The sequence below is a fragment of the Boleophthalmus pectinirostris genome, unplaced genomic scaffold (genome assembly GCF_026225935.1).
Source record: "Boleophthalmus pectinirostris isolate CB_2022bp ecotype Guang Dong unplaced genomic scaffold, ASM2622593v1 HiC_scaffold_15, whole genome shotgun sequence".
Classification (NCBI taxonomy): domain Eukaryota; kingdom Metazoa; phylum Chordata; class Actinopteri; order Gobiiformes; family Gobiidae; genus Boleophthalmus; species Boleophthalmus pectinirostris.
The window spans coordinates 21,009,338-21,026,375 of NW_026571070.1; the positions used below are offsets into that span (position 1 = coordinate 21,009,338).

Genomic DNA, 17,038 nt, shown 5'->3' on the forward strand with positions numbered 1-17,038 from the left:
CATGTAAGTGAATCTGCATATCATGATAATAAGCTGCTTAAACAGTGAGTGGAGGATGGGCCGATCAGTGCTCCCTGTAGACTTTTAACACAATGGACACGACCACTGTACAAGAATACAGATCAGCTCAATCACGACACAAATCTTGTCATCTTAAATACAATAAATGTATCTTGTATCATCATTCCTCCCTAGTGTATTTTCATCTTTTCATGTTCAAACGATTGCATGGCATGCTTCCATCTTGGCTCCCATTTTCTCATACATAGCTGCCTTATGCTGTGTTTATCTGGCATTGAGGTCGTCCCCTTGAAAAAGCTGAAGTCATGCCTTTCTATTGCCAAGACATAAACAATGAAACCTCTCCCTTTCTGTGTGAGAGCGTGTGTCCCTCCCTTCTTCTCCTCCCCCCTCCCCCCTCCACGCTCCCATCTCTGTCTCATCCCAGCGCAGTTTGGGTGTGGTTAGGGATGCTGCTACATGTCTACTAAAATCAATGGTCCACCTCTGCTCTGACTGTAAGCTTAAAACGGCTTAATATGAGTTTGTTTTTATGATTTGTTGAAGAGGCTTTGTCAGCGGGGATGCATCAAGTCTGGGTTTTAAATAGCACATTTCTGGGATTACTAAGCCTCCAAGGACAGATCAAATACAACTTTTGAAGTGTCCAGGCAATATGTTTAATCCAGTGTCATAAAATGTGGTGTTATTTGCCTTTAGAAACATGGCTAGAGAAAATCTCATTTTAAACGAAGCCTTCAGCAAAATGTTGTTGTGTGTGTTGGTGTAATATGTAGCTCTGAGCACAAGCTATTCATGTGTTAGTCATACTTCTTCTGTATTAAAAGCAGAGTGAGTACTTAGGGCTGAAATTATTAATTGGGACATTTTTGAATGATCAACTACTGAAAATAACTGTTAACTATTTTAATAATCATCTTGAGTATAAACAGACTCTACATGTACCATTTCGCTGCTATATTAAATTGGGTGAAGATGTATTTACTCACTTGGCTTGTAAATATTTTTCATGAAGAAGCCCACATGTACCTTATTTTTCAAAAAAAAAATATATATATATAATTGACTAGTCGACCTATTTAAAATAATAGTGTGTTAGCCCAACTCTAAACTATGCGTCTCCTATTTTCAGTCCCCTGTTTTGGGGTTTGTTTGGGGTTGCCATTCATAACTCTGTATTTCTTCCCTAGTCCGCCCAGTGGAGACAACAAATCAGGCTCCAGCACTTTACCCCCGATCAAATCCAAGACCAACTTCATCGAGGCCGACAAGTACTTCTTGCCGTTCGAGCTGGCATGTCAGTCCAAATGTCCCCGCATTGTCATCACCTCGCTAGACTGTTTACAGGTCAGTGCAGAGTCGTACTACACACCCTCCAGTGTTTTAGTCAGTGGGTCAAAAGGTCACTGGGCAAAGATGTCACAACATGGCTATATTATAATACGACTTTTGCTTCTGCTCTGTTTTGTTTTGCTTGTGTAGAAGCTGATCGCATACGGCCACCTGACTGGCAATGCCCCCGACAGCACCGCCCCGGGCAAGAAGCTCATCGACCGCATCATCGAAACCATCTGCGCCTGCTTCCAGGGCCCTCAGACCGATGAAGGGGTGCAACTCCAGATCATCAAGGTGAGGCTTGTATTTATATCAGATGCAATCTTTACTCACAATTGTTTTTATAATAATAATTATATATTTTTCTTGAAAGGATTGGGTTCGGTTCCATCATAACAATTGTAATAAATGGCCAAATGTCTGTTTTTTATGGTTATTGTGAAGAAAAGAAAGACAATGTAGAATATTAATATTATTATTGTATTTAAGTATATATAGTGGCTCAGTCTCAAGTTGTGGGTCTTGTGTCCAGGCCTTGTTGACAGCGGTCACCTCTCAGCACATAGAGATCCATGAGGGGACTGTCCTGCAGGCTGTGCGGACCTGCTACAACATCTACCTGGCCAGCAAAAACCTCATCAACCAGACCACCGCCAAGGCCACGCTCACACAAATGCTCAACGTCATCTTTGCACGAATGGAAAACCAAGCAGTATGTTCAACACAATCACATATTTACTTTACACATGCAGAAGAAGAGTCAACAGCAGATCCTCAGAACCACTGTCAGGGGCCTATCGTTAAGCCTTTCTGAAGTCAGTCAGTTTTTCATGTTAAATGTTTGTGCCAAATATCTGTTGCAAATGCAATAGATATACTGCATATTCTGTATGTGTACTGTACCTTTCAGTCAAATTTATGTTTGTTTTTGTATTTTGTGAGGGACAATTAGAAGATGATTTGACCCAACAAAACCTGCTCTAATGTCCTTTTTTTCTTTTTGAATGACACTTTTCCCCCTTACCTGCCTCCCTCCCTTTCTTTGGACACATAGCTTACAAATCACAAGATATCTTGGTCTCTGGCCTCCCGAAAGCGTGACCGCCAGGTAAAGCTTGCAGGACTGCTGTGATTTGCCTGATTGGACTGAACACTGTGTCTGTGTTTGCATCACGCTTCTGTCATCCTGCACTCATTTCTCTGGCTCCTGCGCGCTCCGGAGCAGGTGCTTCTATGTACTTTTCATCCATTGTGTGCTTGCTGTAGCTTGTTGACATGTCTTCAAATCATCTTGCTCTCCCACACCTTGGCACATTGTAGTTCACGTGAACTCTTGGGGATTGCTAAATGTTATGGCAAAGATGACTCCAGCTGACTCGTTGTTGATAGTTTTGTGCTGTTTTCTGATACAGTTATTTCATATTTTTGCCTGAATGTAAACACTGACATGGGACAGAAAAGTAGAAACATGGCAGACTCAGATATTTAAAGGTGGTATTATGATCACACACATGCATCTTAAGAGCCTGTCTCAGGTTCTAACACTCGGCTCAGCCTTCCCTATCCCACTGAGGTGGCATTTAAATAATGAGCTTAGTTTGTTTGCTCTGCCTGGGCTGCTTCTCCTTAAGCTCTGCTTGTCTACCCTTGTTACCATCGCTTGTATTCAATACTAATTGTTTCCTTTTAAGAATGCTGTCTCATTGAATGTGACATATTATGTGACATGCAGCACAGAAAACCTCATTAACAAAAAAGGCTTTGAGAGACCTTAGTTTTTGATCTGTGTGTGGTCTCAGTGGTTAGGGTTACAGCGTACACATATGCTGGGCAACTTGCTCCAATCAGCCTCATTTTCTTCAGTCCTGACCTGTGGATAAAAAGGCAACAAGTTAATTTATTAATTTGTTCTTTGTTTTTTGTTCACTCATTATAGATAATTATTATTAGCATCTTAAATGAACAGTATATTATGTGCCCAATGACTTAATTCTTCCTTATCAAATACAAAGCTAATTACAGTGTTTATTGAAACACTTCTCCGGGGGGGGGTCACCATGTATCAGCATTATTTTCTACACCTGTCACTGATGTTATTTACCATTTAGTACCTCTGTTTCTATCTAGTCAGTAACCATGCTTTGTCTTCACTTTTAGGAAATTATTTTTGACATTACAAACACATCCTACATTCTTGTAATTCCACTTGAGTAAAAAAAAAACTAAAAAATCACTGTACAGTTTTCCACATCAGCATCCTGCACATAGACCACTGCATCTTATTTCTTTCAGAAATTATCTGTGAGTGTTTCTCTACAAATACTTTTGACTGTGAATAATACCATGATCAGGCTTCAGCACTATGCTAATGTTTTCTGACCCACTTTTACCTCATGACCTACCTTCACCAAAGTACAGTCACACTCAGATCCCATATCAGGGGAAGTGGTTACTTATATCAATCGTGACGCACCAGCCAAGCATTTATTTTCCAGAGGAAATGCTGCCTGCAATCACTGGACTAAAACTTTGTATATATAAGCATGAAACATTTTTACTTTTATCATTTCATTACTACAGACTTCATAGTTCATTCAGCAACTTGCACTGATCAGGTATAACATTATGTCCAGTGGTCTCTGATTATTATGACCTTATGTAAAATTAAACTAGGACAAACAAGTTGGTGGCAATAGTGTTATGCCTGATTTGTATATTTAATTTTTTTTGTATGTTGACAATTTGGAAACTCCTCTTATACCTACCCTGGGGGTAGAGACACTGTTACTGCTTTATATTCATTGAGTCCATGTTACGTTTGTGGCTTGCAGCTGCAGGAGGCAAAGCAGCAAGAGAGAGAGCGACATCGACAGCATTCCCCGGTCACACCTCAGAATGAGTCCAAGGGGCCGATCCAAGAGGCCAACGGTCCCACCACGCCCTCCACCCCGACCATCAACATCCCCTCTGCCCCCTCCACGCCTTCCACAGCCCCCTCCACCCCCGCCCCCGAGGGGAACAGCCGGTCTGTGTCAGAGCAGGGGCCTGCCTACGAGAATCCAGACCCGGAGAATGGTACTGAATTTTGTGAGGCAGAAAATGAACAGACAGAGGCTGACCAGGCAACAGCAGCGGCACAGAGTAAGCAATAACTCTGGATTTAACATAGGCATAGAAACATATAGGAATGCATTTGATTATTACAGATTTTATTCATTACAAGGCTCTATGTGAATGCATCTATTTATTCATTCATTTACTTTAGATGCAGAAGTTCAAGAGCATACGGAGGCCAATGAGGAAGGAGATGCTCCCAACTATGAGGAGAAAGCCCAGGAAATTGTCCAGAGTATACTTCAAGAAGTAGTCAATACTGTAGCTGGAGGTAAGAGCAGCATTACTTTGATTAATTGCAAAATTCACTTACTGATAAACTGGAAAATGTTAGATGTTTATGTTGATTTTGCATATTATTGTCTCCTTTAATCAGTTGTTCTATACTCACAGGGCACTGTCTAGACCCTGCAAACCTGTGCTCTGAGGCAAAGGATTCAGGTGAGCCAGCTGAGTCTGAGCCTGCTGAGGCCGTCACCGAGGGCAACCAGAGCTCTCTGGAGGATGAGGGGACCGCAGGCAGTGACACTGAGCACGTCCACGCCAACGGCATCCCGGGAACCCCTATCTCTGCCACCTTCACCCCCTCTCTTCCCGATGACCGGTTGTCTGTCTCATCCACTGACACTCAGGTAAAGCACACACATTTCGTATGAACACATGTTGCATGTTTGTTGTGTGTGTGTCTGTGTTGTGTGAATTAATGATTTTACTAAGTATTAAATTAATCATTAATCTGGCAGGAATCTGGTGCAGCTCCGGGACAGCCTCCAGGAGCTAAATTTTCCCACATCCTACAGAAAGACGCCTTCCTCGTCTTTCGATCGCTTTGTAAACTGTCAATGAAGCCGCTGTCTGATGGACCACCGGATCCCAAGTGAGTCTTTCTGTGGCTTGGTTTCCTTACATCTTACACCCTACATGAGATGTGCCTGTTTTAGTTGGCTCAAGAATAACACTTATTTCTTTCATTATAAAATTATTACTATTAGAAATTTGCTTGCAGTGGCATTTGCTTAGTTTGAAACTGCATTTCCATCTCTTTCTGTGTGTAGGAAAATATTTGAGTCATGTTTCTAAATGAGATTGGTCCAATAATAATTTGAGAACTCTGATAAACTATGAGGCATCACTCCACTTTTAGGTTTCACAGAATAAAGATACTTGTTCCAAGAATTTTGAATACCTATTTTGATGAATTTCAAACAAAAGAGACATATTTTGTTTTTCCCACAAATGTCCTCTGCTCTTTGGAGATAAAAGGAATCGCTGAATAGGAGCCAGTAACAGCATATAAAGTAGGGTAGTATGAGTTAGCTGAAAAAAACACTTCTCTGATTATTTGTTTGATACATTAATTTGTATTTTAGTGTCAGAGTTGTCCTTATTTTAACACAGGAAATAAAAACCCTACTTAATTCAACATCCTCTGTATTTTGTCTTCTTTAGGTCTCATGAGTTGCGGTCAAAGGTCTTGTCTCTGCAGCTGCTGCTGTCTATTCTGCAGAACGCTGGGCCCATTTTTAAAACCAATGAAATGTTCATAAACGCCATCAAGCAGTACCTGTGTGTGGCTCTGTCTAAGAACGGGGTCTCCTCTGTGCCCGAGGTCTTTGAACTCTCTCTGTCCATTTTCCTCACTCTGCTGTCACACTTCAAGACTCATCTCAAGATGCAAATCGAGGTAATATGCACTGTGCTGAAGGCATGCTCTCCATCCTTTCACTTTAATCCACAGAACCAGCTACAATGTTTGGTAAATGGAATGTTGTATATTTTTGAATGTCAGTGTGACTGAATAATAAAATTTCTGGGATACCCAGAACCAAAATTTTTTCATCCAGCGAACATTGTCTTTATGAAAAAGTGTCCTGGTTTCAGACTATATTTCAAGGAAATGCTAGAAAATGGATTTGCCGAAATACAGTGTTCTGCAGATTTTATTTTCAGTGTGTGAAGCCTGTGGTGTTTTCACTTTTGTTATTCACATATGGTCATGTCTCTTTTTCAGGTCTTCTTCAAAGAGATTTTTCTCTACATCCTGGAGACCTCAACAAGCTCCTATGACCATAAGTGGATGGTGATCCAGACTCTGACCAGAATATGTGCAGGTCTGTTGGGCTCTGTATGACAGTTAAAACTGCCACTGAACACAGTGCTGAACATAATGTGCTTTTGCAGATGCCCAGAGTGTGGTGGACATCTATGTCAATTATGATTGTGACTTGAATGCTGCCAATATTTTTGAACGCTTGGTCAATGACCTGTCAAAAATTGCACAGGGCCGTGGTGGCCACGAGCTCGGCACAACACCACTACAGGTACAACTTTTATATGGTTTAAATAATTGTAAATACTTGACAGAGTGAGTGACCTATAATATTCTTCCTATAGGAGCTGACTCTAAGGAAGAAGGGCCTTGAATGTCTAGTGTCCATTTTGAAGTGTATGGTAGAATGGAGTAAAGACCAGTATGTGAACCCCAACTCCCAAACCAGCCTTGGTAAGACCTGTCTACATGTTTATCTAAATGGTAAATTTTTGTGTTTTAAATTATAATTGTTATACAAAATACAGTACAATGCTTTGGGCCAAGCCAGCATCAAATACCTTTATAGGACATGCAAAACATTACTCAAGGGAAAAAAACAGCTACTGGCTCTCTTCTTACAGGAGTCTTTTAGCCAAAGGAACAGCTCAAGGTGCAGAGAAAGTGCAACTTTAGGAATTGGCCATGAAATCAATCCCACAGGCCATTGACGCGGTACAACGGCAGCCCTTAGGCTAAGCTGTCATAACTATCCCGCTCAGACAGACGTGTTAGCCACAGATAATCTGATCTGAAGGCTAAGTTAGTGTTTTCACATTCTGGTGCAATTTAATTTGTCTTATGAATTAAACACAATGCATTCAATTGTCTCCTTTCCAAATATGTTTCATTATGTTGGAAAAACTCCAAAGCACGAGCAGGTAACTGTCCTTTTGTCTGCAGTGGTTGCTAGAACTGTGTTGCTGTGAGAAAGTTGTTCTAACTTTAGATCTTGTTCCAACAGACTTCCTTGTGTTGTGTATTTTTACTGATCCTTTACAGCTTAATATTACTAAATCCTCCCCCATATTAACTATTTCTGCTCTGTTTAACTGATAAAGTGCCCAGTTTGTCCCTTTCCCTGTAACAATAGACACACAGAAGACACGCAACCAACTTAAATAGCTCCTCCACTGTCTTAAATGTTTTAGAGAGTTTCCAATGAGTAATAAGACCCTGGGTTGGTAGCACTGGCCACACTCCAGCAGGCATCATTCTTGTGGGGCTTAAAAAGCAGCCTTTTCCAGCCCCTAGTTCTAACTGCACCTCCTGAAGCTTTTAGATAATCCACCTCTTACAATGCCCCCTGCCTCTCTCTCTCCGTGCTCTGCTTGCACCTGCTCTTTGTAAATAAACATGGGCCATTGCTGTTTTAGTGAGAGCAAACAGCAGTGCGCGTATCCTTTCTGTCTGCAATAATTCTTAAACCAGCCCCAGGGTCATTTTGCCCCCTTTTTGTTGCAGTTTCTCATTTCATTTGCTGCGTTCGTTCTTGCTTGTGTCAGTCCATTTTCAAAACCTCTTCGTTGAGCTTCTGCGATACTGAGAAAAGACTCCTTCCTACCTTTGTGATTTTAATAGAATATGGATGTAAATGCCTGGAGCTTAAATAGCTTTCTCTCCTTCCTTTTTTACTATTACTTAAAATCAGACGATATGCCAAAAAATAGTTTTTTCTTTAGTCTTGCTCAGTTTACCACATGGTTTTAAGATGTTACCAAAGTTTGCTATTGGCTTATTCTAAAAAAAAAAAGGCACAATTCACTCTGATGGTTATATTGCCGATCACTTCCTCAGATGGAGGCAGATCAGTATACGAAGTGGGTAAGGGCAGTAAAATTTAATCATGATTCAATTTTACTCTTAATAGCCATATCATACATCCTCTACTGGTGATATTACTCCAAAAATAGGGTAGTTATGATTTTAGACAACATAATGACAAAGTAATAGTAGTTTCTTTTCATATTTACATGTGATGCATCAAGATCATTCCAAAATTATTTAGGAAAGTCTGAATTTTGTCCTGTTTGTGCGTTTCAGTATCAATACTTCAAATCTGTGTCTAGTTTTGATATTAGATTTAGTATTGATTAGTATCTGGGTATTGCTACTTTTGATTGTATAATTTGGCATGTGCTTTCCCATAGGTCAAGAGAAACCATCAGAGCAGGACAACACAGAGACGAAGGCCCCGGACACTATAAACCGCTACGGGAGCATTAACTCTCTAGACTCCACAGCATCCTCCGGCATTGGGAGCTACAGCACGCAAATGTCCGGCACTGACAACCCGGAGCAGTTTGAGGTCTTGAAACAGCAGAAGGAAATTATCGAGCAAGGCATAGACCTGTATGTTTGCACCACACACACTTCAATTATTCATCATGTTGTTGCTGTAATGGGGTTTGCTATACTAACACTATTGTTCTGTGTCATGTGTAGATTTAACAAGAAGCCAAAGAGAGGAATCCAGTACCTACAGGAGCAAGGCATGCTGGGAACCACACCGGAGGACCTTGCACAGTTTTTGCATCAAGAAGAAAGACTTGATTCAGTAAATTATTTTGCTAGTTTGTTGTTTAGCATGAACAAAACAAGTATTCAACCAAATTATTCTTTAACTGCCTTTAGCTCATAACCCAAACATCTTAGAAAACAGCGCTATAAAAATCACTAAAACCACTGATGAAATTTACTGTCTTTTCACCTTGAATAGACTTTTTGAAATGATTAATTTTTTTATGTAGTGGGACATGGGATTATTAAAAGTTGCTTTAATACAGAGGTTGTATAAATATAATCATTGTAATAGAATAAATCATTATATTTGATTAGATGAATGCTGTGCTTTATTAGTGTCCTCAGACTTCTCAACAAATTTTGCTCTTGTCCAATTATTTATTAGTCATCATCAGTCACAATCTGTTATGATTTGCTACTTTGGAAACCGCAGATGCACTGGAGAGCATTTATGGAGATGTGTTCTGAGACTTAATGACCTAATCAGTTATCACATTTGTTTTTATATTAACTCATTCAGTCTTTTTATTGCTTTGTCAGACTCAGGTTGGAGAGTTCTTAGGGGACAATGACCGGTTCAATAAAGAAGTGATGTATGCCTACGTGGATCAGATGGACTTCCAAGGAAAAGATTTTGTGTCAGCACTGAGGATGTTCTTGGAGGGCTTTCGACTCCCGGGAGAGGCCCAGAAGATTGACCGACTCATGGAGAAATTTGCAGCAAGATATCTTGAATGCAATCAGGGGTAAGAATGTAGACGTAATGCTAACTCACTAAGTGCTAATCTGGTATATGAATTGTCTAATGTAGAGTGTCCACGACATACTTCAACTTATTTATCTTCCATTCATTTTACTATGATTGTTTCTTGGTATGCATGTTCTTTGAGTAATAGAGTTGTTGTTTCCAAGGAGATGGTTAAGTTTAATACTATACTGTGGAACATTACAAGCAAAGCAATTACTACATTGTGAAGACAAAAATATAGGTAGACCCTCCACCAGAAAAGTTCCACAGTGCTCCTTTAACTTTATTGTCAATTTTTAGGCAAACACTCTTCGCCAGTGCTGACACGGCGTACGTCCTGGCCTATTCCATCATTATGTTGACAACAGACCTCCACAGTCCACAGGTGAGCACTGCAGTAGTCATTCTGTGGCAAGTGTTTTTGATCGCATCTTAACACAAATCGCTGAAAACGCACAGATAGCTTTTGACTCATTCGGTTGTTTTTGTCTCTCAAGGTGAAGAATAAAATGTCCAAAGAGCAATACATCAAGATGAACCGGGGGATTAATGACAGCAAAGACCTGCCGGAGGAGTATCTGTCCGCCATCTACGATGAGATCGCAGGGAAGAAGATCGCCATGAAGGAGACCAAGGAGCTCACCATGAAATCTAACAAACAGAGTAAGTGCATTGCTCTCTGTTGTTTTGGATTACAGCCTTTTGTTCAGGCCTAAACCTTTTTGTTGATAATATCACTTGATAAATAACCCACTGTTTGGGGCTTTTAAATTGATTTGTGGACCTTTTTAGTTGCACATGCATTGCTGACTGTGGCTATAGTACACAAATATCTGTAATGCTAATTAATAATATTACAATGTTTACAGTCGGCAGAGAAGGATATTGAACTTGTGTCATATCGTATTATCATAGCCAAAATAATAACAATTACTAATTATTCTACAAGAACCATTAAAATGTACAGTTTAAAATATGTATAAATACAAATATTTTATAATTTTAAGATTATGAATGAGTTCCATGTTTAAACTACCGTGTTTTCCGGGCTATTAGACTTAAGCCTCTAACCCCATCAAAAAGCCAGAGCGCCCTATACATGAATCCACTTGGGCGTCCCAGCACAACTTCAGTAAATTACAAAGCCGCACCACCCGCAGCGCACGCAAACACGCACGGAACAGACAGTGACTGCGCAACGAAACACACCTGCAGCTACACTCATTATTCCACGCTGACGAGGAATGGAATGGAGAAACGAACCAAAAAAGCTGCGAATACGCCAACAATCCAGTGGTCCCAGACAGCATCCTCCCTACGCGCCACAATTGAACAAAGCCCAGAGTCACCGTGAAAGTGCCAAACAAAGTCCGACTGACCCATCGAACTGTTGTGTTTCGTTTAAAGTCTGGTGCGGTTTATTTGTGAAAAAAGTTCAAAAATAGACCATTTAATGACAGTACGTTTTTTTAATCCAGACCGCCAGTAAAATACTGTATTATAGAATTATATTTCTGCTTATAAGTGAAAACAGAAACTCTCTAGAAGAGAACATCACAGACAAGTATTTTTTTCTGCCCAATCTGATGGTATGTATAATGGTGATTATCTTGTTTGGTGATTGGCACAATGATACACTAACGATTACTGTCTGCTCTTTTTATTGCTTTAAATTTATAATTGATTACCATCCCATCCCTAGTTGAGTACCGTTAAGTGCCGTTCTGTACAGTTTTTTTATTGTGACTTTACACTCTTGTCCTTAAAGATTCTTTGTTAAATGTGTGTTTTAGACTTTACTGTTTTAGATAAAACACTTTTGTTATAGCTTTCATCGTGGACCACAAAGGAATCCATTCTTGATATCACCAGTTGCCTTATTGTGTATACTACAATAACCTCACTGCGTCTTGAACAATGTGCGTGTTTGATGTTTAATCCCTCAGGTGTAGCCAGTGAGAAGCAGCGGCGCCTGTTGTACAATGTGGAAATGGAGCAAATGGCAAAAACGGCCAAAGCTTTGATGGAGGCTGTGAGCCACGTCCAGGCCCCTTTCACCAGCGCCACACATCTGGAGCACGTTAGACCCATGTTCAAGGTAACACGCCCTCACCCCTCATTCGCACCTCTTGCACAGCTCATCCACACACAGGAAAGAGTGTACCGGACACAGGGGACTAACAGTTTGGACTTTTCCAGCTGGCGTGGACTCCCTTCCTGGCTGCATTCAGTGTGGGTCTGCAGGACTGTGATGACACTGAGGTGGCCTCTCTTTGTCTAGAAGGCATTCGCTGTGCCATTCGGATAGCATGTATCTTCTCAATACAAGTATGGCTCCCTAACAGCGGTCTAAATGACCTTGAATTGAACTGTGTAATAAGTGTTTCTCTCTGTAACAGTTGGAGCGCGATGCCTATGTTCAGGCTCTGGCAAGGTTCACATTGTTGACGGCGAGTTCTGGCATCTCTGAAATGAAGCAGAAAAACATCGACACTATCAAGACCCTCATCACTGTGGCTCACACTGACGGAAACTACCTGGGCAACTCCTGGCACGAGGTCAGTCCTGCAACAGTACTCCGGTGATATTTATTGTAGCCTGCTATTTTGGTGTGTCACTCCCACTCTTAAGATCTTTGCAAAAATGCTAATCATAAAGCAGTAAAAGCTCAGTATTTGCTGTGACGAATGCAGAAGCAACAACTTAAAAAATATGAACTTTTAAGGAGAAACTTACAGCATAAACCAATATTAAATAGCATAACATATTTTTGCCTGCAGCTGTAGCTTTCTGAAAAGTATCACTTACATTATACATCTTTGCAATATGAATGAGCTTTTCAGTGCTTTCTATGCAATGAATGTATGAATGAAGTGAATATAGAAGCCTTTGTTTTCTGATTTCCCCTGTTGCTCAGACTGTGCTGCTCTTGTATTATTCTTCAGATCCTGAAGTGCATCAGTCAGCTGGAGTTGGCTCAGCTCATCGGTACAGGGGTGAAAGCCCGCTACATCTCAGGGACAGTACGCGGCAAAGAGGGCTTCATCACAAGCACCAAGGAACAGACAAATGATGAGTATCTTGGACTAGGTGAAGGCCTTTTGAACTGTATACAAATATGAACATATATGCTTATACTATGCACCTTTTTAAAATAACTTCAAATTCTGCAGTTGGTGGGACAGTGGATCGAAAACAGATTGCTAGCATCCAGGAGTCAATTGGAGAGACCAGTTCCCAGAGTGTGGTGGTGGCTGTAGACAGGTAATTTTCACTAGATCACACTTTTACTTCATAATTTCCAAGTTTAAAAAAGGTTTTCTGTCTTGTGTACTGCAGGATATTCACAGGCTCCACCAGACTGGATGGTAACGCAATAGGTGAGTCGAGATAATTCAGACATCTTTTCTCTCAAGGACGAGCTTTTTCTGGCTTGATTAAGATGACTCAGTCCACTCCGAGGCACAAAGGAACCATTTATTCTCTCGTCTTGTGTTTTTGTCAGTGGATTTCGTGCGCTGGCTGTGCGCTGTGTCCATGGATGAGCTGGCCTCGCCCACACACCCGCGAATGTTCAGCCTGCAGAAAATAGTGGAGATCTCCTACTACAACATGGGCCGCATCAGGCTTCAGTGGTCCAGGATATGGGAGGTCATTGGAGATCATTTTAACAAGGTAAAACTCAACAACGGAGGGACTCAAAAAGGACAAGTAGCTCTGAACTGAGGTCCTTCATCCTTGAAATTTGATTGAAATTGGAAAAATAAAAAGGCTGCTACTGTGAAGTATGGCTCATTTATTTGTAATAGCTTTTCATTGATATCTTGATAATTCACTACGGCTATGTCCACTCCACATACATACAACATCAAAATAGGGACTAAACCTAATTAACCTTGTGTAGAAAAGTAAAAAAAACAGGATTAGAACTGAACCAATTATGAACACAGCCAATGTATAAACAGTTCTTAAAATAAAAGTGATTTTATTTTACAGGTCGGCTGTAGCACCAATGAAGATGTTGCGATCTTTGCAGTGGATTCTCTTCGGCAGCTGTCAATGAAGTTTTTGGAGAAGGGCGAGTTGGCTAACTTCAGATTCCAGAAAGATTTCCTTCGGCCTTTTGAGCACATCATGAAAAAGAACAGGTAAAGGGACTCAAGTTTCAGGGAAAGCACAAAGCCTGTATTGTGTGGTGACTGGTTAATATTTCTGCTCTGGCTGCAGAGAATCTGTGATTCAGCGCAGCAGTGACTCTGGCCTCCTCGGCCTCTGTCTCCTTCTGTTTATCTCACTGTTTGGCTGTTCTTTCCCTCTGCTCCTTTGAGAATCTGTGCTGCTCACTTGTTTACTGCACATCAACGTTGAAACTGACTAAATAGACCTTTTGACTGTTATTCCTGTAGCTTTCCTGTCCTATTTCATTTAAAAGTGCTCTCTGCAACTTTTCCTGGAATGCTGCACAATATGGCATTAAACATGTTTATCTCACATTTGTGACGTCATCAGCTTGTCTCCATGGAGATAGTCAAGTTTAATGCCATACTGTAGCACAATGTTTCTCAAACTGTGGTATGTGTACTTCTGATGGTAGGCAGGTTGCTTCCTATGCAGGGCCCTCTGCAGTTTGAGTATTTCTTTAATTACTAGATTATATTCATCTTTTTTGTTGTTCTTTGTTATTCATTATATTAGAACTAACTTATGCATGGTTTAGACTCATTTTTATCTTGTTCACCTCAAATTTAGATCTGATATCTGAGTTTAGATCTGGTGGTACTTTGAAAGCCAAAAATTGTCTTAGGTAGTACTTTGTGTGAAAAGTTTGAGAACCACTGTTGTAGAACATCCTGCTGTTAGTATTATCACAAAGCATGTTTGACAGCACTTTTCACTGACATGAATGAGGGCAGCAGCATGGGAGTCCACCCACTGAGCAGACTGAGGAGGAGATGGCAAAGGGCCACGTTACAACCCCTGCAGCTCCGGCCCATTAGACTAACTCTGCCCTCCTCCGGGTGGATGAGCAGCTGTCTGTGTGTGTGTGTGTCTTTGTGTGTGTGTGTCCTTGTGTGTGTGTGTGTGTGTTCTTCCTCATTCATAACTACAGAGCCATTATGGGAGCTCTTTGCTATGGCAACTGTTGCAGTAAAACCCACTTCGCCAAGACGACTGAAATAATGCTTATCCTTCCACTGAGAATGTTATCAGAAGCTTTTAAAGTTAATTGACACAGCTTCCTTCAATAAATGAACATTTCTTTTTCTACTTAAGCCTCATATTTTTGTGCTACCTACCTTTAGTCAGAGGTGGGAAGGGTAGCTGTTATTTGTACTGGAGCAAGTGTAACTTCACTTTAAAATAGTATTACTCAAGTTGAAGTAAAAGGTAGAGTAAAAATGTTTTTGAGGATGTTTTGGGAGTTATCATGAAATGAATCAAAACAACTGGACTTTTGGCTCCAAAAGTTTAGTTTCTGTGGCTCCCACTAGATGTAGCATTGGGGCTTTTTAATTAACAAAATTAATCAAAACAACTCAACTAAAATGTTTAGTAAGTCCAGTTGTTTTGATTAATTTGGTGATAATATCTTATTCCTGGGCCAGTCAAGAATTGCTTCAATTAATTTTAGTGAAACTACTTCTTGAGAACAGTTTGGATGTAAAATGTATTTAAAGTAAATTGTAACTGAGTCTGGTAGTTCTAAAAAATCCAATAAATTTGAAGGTAGGGTATAAGGATGTTCGAAGAATATTCATCGAATTTTGCTCACGTACAGCTTTTGTCACTTGTAGACTTACTCCCATCTGTATTGTATTACATTACAGTCCTATGTCAAAACAGATTCAATAAGTTTGCAGGTTTAATTTGAAAATTTTTGCTCACGTTATTTGTTACTTCAAACTTAACATTTCTTAAGCAGTGTTAAGGTATGATATCAGTTAATTTTGCTTGAGTAACTTTTTGAAGTAATTTGAGTAAATGAAAGTCAATGAGTACTACCCATCTCTCCTTTTAGCTTTTCTTTATTTAAATTTCAAACTTTCAGCTTGTCTGCATTCCTCTCGTCACAGGTCCCCCACTATCAGAGACATGGTCGTGCGCTGTATAGCTCAGATGGTGAACTCACAGGCAGCAAACATCCGCTCTGGTTGGAAGAATATCTTTTCAGTCTTCCATTTGGCCGCTTCTGACCAGGACGAAAGCATTGTGGAGTTGGCCTTCCAAACCACGGGCCATATTGTCAGTAAGTGAAACAAGTACTCTCTAATTTGTGGCTTTAGAGTTCACTTGAGACATGTTTAGTAAAATTTGAAATTTTTTTTTGTTTCAGCGAATGTATTTGAGAAGCACTTTGCAGCCACCATAGACTCCTTCCAAGATGCTGTCAAGTGTCTGTCTGAGTTTGCCTGCAATGCCTCGTTCCCAGACACCAGCATGGAGGCCATCCGGCTCATCCGACACTGCGCCAAATATGTGTCTGAAAGACCACAGGTTAGTACCACACCAACACTTACTTTTGTACAACAATATGTCTTAACTTGTGAAGGTTTACATGCAGCAAATTAGTTAGATTAGTAGATCATTTATTCCATATTAGAGCTGAAGAGTTATACAAGTTGAAACTTTAAGTTGAGTGGTCACAATTGGCAAATCATTATGCACTATGTAACTCTATGTAGCAATTATTATCTCTGTGAGCTCTCGAATGTGCAATCTGACTTTAAACAGTAAATTAAATTGCAATGGCAAATTATGCTTGTTAGCTATTAGATATTCTACTCAAATTGTTTTTTTTTTGTTTGTTTGTTTAGTTTTTTTTTGCACAAAACACTGGTGAAAATGTGGAGTCCAGTGCCTCTTGTGGGTGGGTGCCTTCAGGGAACCATCCAAGTCCTTATACTATTGCTCGCTCAGATGCACGTGCAAAATGTGTTGAAAAACGTGTATTGTGTGGGAGGAATAATTGTCTACATTGAGCTGTGCAGTGAAAATGTCCTTCTTTTCTTCCAGGCCTTCAAAGACTATACCAGTGATGACATGAATGTAGCACCAGAGGACCGCGTGTGGGTGCGTGGCTGGTTCCCCATTCTCTTCGAGCTCTCGTGCATCATCAACAGGTGTAAACTGGATGTGAGGACCAGGTAGGCGGAGGTCAACTGTAGCTTTCTATTACCGAGCCACACAGACAATGCATTCATATTGTT

At 40.5% G+C, this 17,038-nt stretch overlaps 1 protein-coding gene across 2 annotated transcripts in view; it reads left to right on the forward strand.

The window, feature by feature from the left end:
- Positions 1-17,038, forward strand: part of arfgef1 (ADP-ribosylation factor guanine nucleotide-exchange factor 1 (brefeldin A-inhibited)) — a 42,151-nt gene that overhangs the window by 18,266 nt on the left and 6,847 nt on the right. Inside the window, exons 3-30 of one of the 2 annotated variants that reach the window (XM_055150773.1) lie at positions 1,212-1,368; positions 1,504-1,650; positions 1,889-2,068; positions 2,411-2,464; positions 4,188-4,497; positions 4,622-4,741; positions 4,864-5,102; positions 5,214-5,347; positions 5,920-6,154; positions 6,482-6,581; positions 6,652-6,791; positions 6,865-6,973; positions 8,710-8,911; positions 9,005-9,116; positions 9,623-9,828; positions 10,131-10,215; positions 10,328-10,493; positions 11,777-11,928; positions 12,030-12,158; positions 12,230-12,388; positions 12,776-12,920; positions 13,004-13,094; positions 13,170-13,210; positions 13,336-13,505; positions 13,827-13,978; positions 15,905-16,077; positions 16,165-16,325; positions 16,845-16,975. In XM_055150773.1, coding sequence (XP_055006748.1) covers positions 1,212-1,368; positions 1,504-1,650; positions 1,889-2,068; positions 2,411-2,464; positions 4,188-4,497; positions 4,622-4,741; positions 4,864-5,102; positions 5,214-5,347; positions 5,920-6,154; positions 6,482-6,581; positions 6,652-6,791; positions 6,865-6,973; positions 8,710-8,911; positions 9,005-9,116; positions 9,623-9,828; positions 10,131-10,215; positions 10,328-10,493; positions 11,777-11,928; positions 12,030-12,158; positions 12,230-12,388; positions 12,776-12,920; positions 13,004-13,094; positions 13,170-13,210; positions 13,336-13,505; positions 13,827-13,978; positions 15,905-16,077; positions 16,165-16,325; positions 16,845-16,975 — 4,200 coding nt within the window. The remainder of the gene's footprint in view (positions 1-1,211; positions 1,369-1,503; positions 1,651-1,888; positions 2,069-2,410; positions 2,465-4,187; positions 4,498-4,621; positions 4,742-4,863; positions 5,103-5,213; positions 5,348-5,919; positions 6,155-6,481; positions 6,582-6,651; positions 6,792-6,864; positions 6,974-8,709; positions 8,912-9,004; positions 9,117-9,622; positions 9,829-10,130; positions 10,216-10,327; positions 10,494-11,776; positions 11,929-12,029; positions 12,159-12,229; positions 12,389-12,775; positions 12,921-13,003; positions 13,095-13,169; positions 13,211-13,335; positions 13,506-13,826; positions 13,979-15,904; positions 16,078-16,164; positions 16,326-16,844; positions 16,976-17,038) is intronic. The other variant, XM_020925519.2, reaches the window with a different exon arrangement.